At 43.6% G+C, this 6283-nt stretch overlaps 1 protein-coding gene across 6 annotated transcripts in view; it reads left to right on the top strand.

Annotated features, from left to right (window-relative positions):
- Lyst (lysosomal trafficking regulator) overlaps positions 1-3332 on the top strand; it is a 161463-nt gene extending 158131 nt beyond the window's left edge. For all 6 annotated transcript variants that reach the window (XM_046432009.2, XM_046432008.2, XM_046432010.2 and 3 more), the window contains 2 exons: positions 269-340; positions 1317-3332. In XM_046432009.2, coding sequence (XP_046287965.1) covers positions 269-340; positions 1317-1455 — 211 coding nt within the window. In that variant the 3' untranslated portion in view covers positions 1456-3332. The remainder of the gene's footprint in view (positions 1-268; positions 341-1316) is intronic.
- Positions 3333-6283: the final 2951 nt, after the last annotated feature.

Genomic DNA, 6283 nt, shown 5'->3' on the forward strand with positions numbered 1-6283 from the left:
TCCCATTTCTAAATAATAAAGGTAGCTTTAGTACAATTTTGATATTTTTTGTTAACTGTTAAAAGATTAACAGCATGAAAGTACACAAAGTTAAAAGTCTTTTATTCCCACACCCACCACTGAAAACTTCCTGGAAGTCATGTGCTGTTAGTGGATAGTTACATTTCCTTCCAGGTGACTTGTAACAGAGAAACAGATGTGCAGGTGTCTGGAGGGTGTGTGGAGGGCATTTTAGTTGGCTTTACTGCATGATGACTTTTCCCTCTAGGCTGTGGAGCACATGGGACCTAAAGCCCGTGAGAGAAATCACATTTCCCAAATCAAATAAGCCTATTGTGAGGTAAGATCTCCCACTCTGTTCCCTGTGATTTGTGATGGTGTTTTTGTTAGATCTTAGAGTATGCCAACATAAAGAAAGGGGTGCTTCAAGGCTTTGTGAAGGGCAGCCATTCCTCACACAGGGCTGTCAGGAACCCAGAGCAAGAACCACACTCCCTGCCATGGGAGCTTACGGCCTGAGGGTCCACTGGAAAGTCAGGCCTGGCAGTGTGCCTGGTGGGCCGTGGAAGGTGAGAAACTGTACTTTCTTACTTCCTTATTTGCAAAGTCCACAGTGGCGATGGCTTGCTGCAGGGGTACATTTGACAAGATTGACAAACAACCAGTTTGTCACATATGTGACTTTTATAAACTCATGTGGGAGCTGGAGTGGTGGCCCAGTGGTAGAGCACTTGCCTAGCATGTATGAGGCACTGGGTTCGATTCTCAGCACTGCATATAAATAAATGAATAAAATAAAGGTCCATCAACATCTAAAACAATATTTTAAGAAAACACTTGGAAGTGAAGCCATTCACATTCTACTTTATTAAATTAATTTTCACTGTACTAAATTTAAAGTTTAATGAACCTAAATTACTTATTAATGTTAGATTTTTTTTTACTCTTTTGTCTATCAGGGAAATAAAATATATTGTTAAAACAATCACTTAATTTTTAAGGGAAAACTATACTGCTGTTATGTTTTTAAGGTTTTCCACACCCAAGTTTGTGCTGTGTAGGTGGTAGAGCAGGACCAGGCAGGAAAGAGAAGGGAGGCAAAGCAAGGACCAACTCGGCCAAGCTCCTGGCCCCACTGAAAGGGAGCTTCTCACACTTGTCCACAGAGTGACTGTGTTAGATCTCTGCAGACCCCTGGGTTGTGGGCACACTTGATTTGTCCCTGCTCCACTGAAGAGATCTAACTTCTATATCATGGCCACTACACCTCAACAATGTCAAGAAATATAACGTACCAATGGGGTTTGCTTTTACAGCCTTACGTTTTCTTGTGATGGCCACCACTTGTACACAGCGAACAGTGATGGGACGGTGATCGCCTGGTGTCGGAAGGACCAGCAGCGCATGAAGCAGCCCATGTTCTATTCCTTCCTCAGCAGCTATGCTGCCGGGTGAACAGAGGGAGCTGTGCGTTCTCCAGAGCACCTCAACTCCAGGGGGATGGTCGGCTTCACCAGGGCAGGAAGGAGGCTGAGCCCGCAGAAATAGATGACTAGGCACACCCTTCAAATAACCACACACCTGTTCATCTGCACAGAATCCCAAAGCCTCCCTGGGCCCTGAGAGGCAATTCCCGTCCTCATCGAGGGATGCTGCGGGAGCTGCGTGATGCGTACCAGCCAGCCGGGCGAGGGCTTGCGTGGTACATTAAATCATGTTCTCAAAGTGTTTTCCTACCAGGTATTCTGAAGAAAAAAATCAGGGTCTCCCTTCAAAAGGGCCAATAGAATTTCAATTGGCTAGCTGGTTATTTATATAAGATACTCTAAAAATTATATTTGAAAAGTTTTCTGCCTTGATATACCCTCACCCCCGACACACCCCAAAAACTGGAAAGAGAAAAAGATAATATATTTCAGGACTCAATAATTGCTTTCTTTGAAAAGCAGGTAATTCAGTAGGTGCCTCTGCACCAAGCATTCTGTGGACTATTGGAATACTAAGAGGAAACTCCTAATGAATCTCAACTTCAGACAGTTTTTGCTGGTTGCCACCTTAGCTCAAGGGAGAAACAGAATTTTTCGAAAGCCATGAACAAAAATATGGTCATCTTCAATTTCAGACATGTCCTGTTTCTTCATGAAATTTTTACTTAAAACCCATAACACTAGATATTGAACATCCTTAGCTGAATCACTGAGGATCAAACACAATGGTGAATCTTTTAACATCTGCTGTTAGCAGTGCCATTTACAGAGCTTTGAAACCTGCCCCATGTGCAGGGAAGCCTCTGCTATGCAGGTGAGCACAGGCATCATGCAGCTGGGGTGAAGCAGCTCACCCAATCTGCAGCTTGGACCGTCTTCCCCAGAACAGAACCGCAGAAGTAAAGGAGACAGGTTGCTGTCCTTTAAACAGAAGCAGAGTGATTCTTTAGGAAGCCATTTTCACTGCGTTGCTAATAACCTCTGCCACCTGAAAATTCTAGGAACAGGAGAAAACTGTTCCACAGCAGACTTACACAACATGAAGATGCAGTGCTAAACATTTTGGAGTAGTTCATCTCTGCCATGCAGTGACAGCTATATTTTACTTGCGGTGCTGCTTTAGTGGCTTCAAAAACTGCAAAATAGGCTCAAAAATATGTTACCATGGGATAAAAATGTATATTCCTGCCTGAGAATAACTTGCACATTTGTTTCAGAAATTTAGTTCACATGATGTTTACAGAACTGCTTTTGTAACTTCCAGACTTTCTAAAATATTCTGCTTAAAAACCATAAAACACAATTCCAGAGTCTCTGCTGGGAGCTAGGCACAGGGCAAGGCCCGTGGCCCTGTGCACTTTCAACCTCAAACTTAGCGGCTACATTGAGGTCATGGTTTGCACAAGCCAGGTGTCCATTCTGAGGTCCACGTGAGTGCAGAGATGAGACTATTCCTATTCACATTGAAGTGATTTGCTTTGTTTAAAAAAAAATTGCAGCTATTGTCTAGCTTCCATTTTTTTTTTTTACTGAGAACTTTAAATTACTCTCCTATTAGAATAGGGTTGCTATTTGGTCTTTTGTTTTTAGTGCTGGATTTCATCATTTATCTAAAAAGTCAATATGCAAAATAACTGGTCTTGTTAAGAGTGCAATATTCTATTTTTATGTAAAAATAAAAATTAATTGGGGGGATTATTTATTCAGCATGGAACCTAATATGTATATGTTGGAAACACTTCCTAATGTGCATGTTGTAGCAAACATTCCTGTAAATTATCACAAGCTCTGTTATCTTTGTATATACTGCCACTTCAATTTGGGAATAAATTTCATAAAAATAGATTTAAATACCTATCCTTTATAGGACTTACGACTAGATCTCAAATCAATGGCTTTTTGTGGGGGGGAAGGGGTGGAGCAGGTGCTGGAGATTGAACTCAGGGGGACTCAGCCACTAAGCCACATCCCCAGAACTATCTTTATTTTATTTAGAGACATGGTCTCCCTGAGTTGCTTAGTACCTAGCTTTTTACTGAGGCTGGCTTTGAACTCAGGATCCTCCTGCCTCAGCCTCTGGAGCCACTGGGATTACAGGCGTGCACCACTACGCCCATCTCAAATCAGTGGCTTTTTAGGTTCTCTCTGCAGTTCCATAAATTTCTTTCAGTATAAGAAGGTACAGACAACTTTTAGGCTTGCGCGCGCGCACACACACACACACAAACCACGAGAGAAAGAAAGGAGAGAGACAACTTTCATTTCTTAATTGTGTGGGATTTTTTTGTTTTGTTTTACTAAATGTTATCTTTCAAGCTTTCCTACCCTTAAATGAGACATCAGTCCCAAGACAGGCTGTTCATTTCAATGGAAAGAACATCTGTCCTGTCCCCGTGATAATATCTACCCTGAGCCCCTGCCACATGCCAGGCACTGTTCTAAGTGCAGAGGATTTGGGTTGCAGTGTCCCTGCCATCTTGGAAGTTGCAGGTTAGTGGAGAAACCAGCAGCAGTGACGTAAGCAGCACACAATGTATGCAGTTAAAACCATGGTAGGTGCTAAGGGTGTAGAGTCAAGAGTACCCAAAATGCAACAGGAAGAACTCAGCTCAGTTGGAGGTGATCTAGAACTCCTTGAAAGATTGAAGGTTTTGGTGCTACCTAATGGATAAATATAAATCTAGGTGAAAATGGGGCAGACAGGTCCAGTATAGTACATGTATAAAGACTGGGGTCACCCAGCAGGTCCCAGCCAGGAAAGGGAGGTGCATCCGCCTGGATTCCTGCCTTTGTGGGTAAGGAGGGCTCTAGCACCAGCAGGCCACGGCCAGGCCCTCTGCTTCTCCTTGCATCTCTGGTGTGTTCCAGCTTCTCAAGCTGGCTCCTAGTGTCCAGTCCCCAAGAGAACTCTGCACAGTGCAAGCCTGGCCTCCCACAGCCAGTCTGCCTGCAAGTCTCAGTTTACACTTCAGGGTGCTGATGGGGAAGGAGGAACAGGATTCCTCAGCCCTGCATTCCTGGCCATCTGCCCCCTACTACTTCAGATAAGGTGTTAATGTCCCTGAACAGGAAAGAAGAGCCAGAGGCCAGTGCTTGGGAAGGTGAGTAGGGAGCAAAGAAATGCAAGGAGCATCTGACATTATCTTATCAACGTTGAAAAGAGGTTGGGGATTGAAACCATGCAAGTGCCTGCTCTGTCCTCTTCAGTGTTCTTTTACTGCTGACCACCCTTCAACTAACTGTCCCCAGTTGGTTCCATGTTGGGGACATAAATATCCTAATAGTTCCCAAACTCCCACTTCTTGAACAGCTGTATTCTCTTTTCAGTGAACTTTCATAACCAGGGCAACACTCCACCCTCTCTGAAGTCAAAACACTTCAAGTCTAACAGCATCAAACTGTCCTCCAGAAAGACCAGCTGAAGAGGGCTAGCAATTGTAGGGTAGATGGGGGAGGAAACAGAAGAACTGCCATTTAAAAGGACTTAAGCCGGGCGTGTTGGTGCACGCCTGTAATCCCTGCAGCTTGGGAAGCTGAGGCAGGAGGATTGCTAGTTAGCACCTCAGCAAAAGTGAGGTGCTAAGCAACCCAGCAAGACCCTTTTTCTAAATAAAATACAAAATTAGGGCTGAGGATGCCTTGACAATGACTGGCCCAGACAGGATGAACTGGGTTTAAAAGAGCTGGCTGGAACGTTAAGCTAAGAAAGCAGTAAAAAAAATCACACAGGGGATATCACCATGGCAGAGAAATGGTGTCACGGGCGGAGGAGATAACTGCATTGAAACCAGCGCGACAGGTGTGTAATCCCCTAGCCATCTCTCTCCACACAGCGGGGAAACCTTAAGGGCCACTCCCAGCTCTCCTGTGAACGCAATAACCAGACCGAGGGAATCAGGAGTGGCGCGGGACTCGCTGCGCGGAACTCCCGGCTACCGCTCCCACCAGTGCTGACAACTGAGGTCTCTTGCACCAGCTACCGGGGGCGTGGCTACAGGAGGGCAAGCAAATTCGCTGGGGGATCTCAGCCCCAAGCTCTACAAACTTAGGGTCTGAGGGAGGCAAACAGGGAGAGTGAGCCCAGGTGTTCATGAAAACAGGGCTCCCAGGAGCAGCAGACCTGGCGTGTAGCCAGTATTGTGGTGAGCGCCACAGGTGAGCACGGCCTGGCTTGAGGAAACACAAGACAAGGCCCTAGACACTCAGGATTGGAGACCCGCCCGGTCTAGGAGAAAGAGCTGCTGCACAGTGAATGGTTCCCACCTATTGAGAGGAGAAGCTTGGCCCAGTGGGCACAGCTCCACCTACTGGAAGAGAAGTTAATAGAACTCTAGGACTGCATTTATTATTATTATTATTATCATTTTTTTTTCTTTTCTTTTTCTTTTTTTTTCTTTTTATTTTCTTCTTTTTCTTTCATTTTCAATTTTTATTTGTTGTTGTTCTTTAATTTTTTTTTCAATGTTTCTATTTTTTTTAATTTTTTTTATTTTATTATTATTATTTTTTTTAATTTTAATTTTCATTTTTTATTATCACTATTATTTTTGTTAAAATTTTTTTTTTCGTCTTTTCTTTCTTTCTTTATTATCTAATCTTTGTTATTCTTGTTTCTTTTGTCTTTTCATTTCTTTTCAATCTTCTTATTCCCCCTTCCTTGAATTCTACCTGCCTACTCTCATTCTCTTTAGTGACTTCTTCCCTTCCCTTCTAATATCTTTCCTCTCAAGCATCAAATAAATCTATAAGAGTAAACAGTAACTCAGCAGTCAAACAGAACAAGAAGTAACATGAGC

The sequence above is a fragment of the Marmota monax genome, unplaced genomic scaffold (genome assembly GCF_021218885.2).
Source record: "Marmota monax isolate L192 unplaced genomic scaffold, Marmota_monax_Labrador192_F-V1.1 WCK01_AAM20220418_F8-fsc00071, whole genome shotgun sequence".
Taxonomy (NCBI): Eukaryota; Metazoa; Chordata; class Mammalia; order Rodentia; family Sciuridae; genus Marmota; species Marmota monax.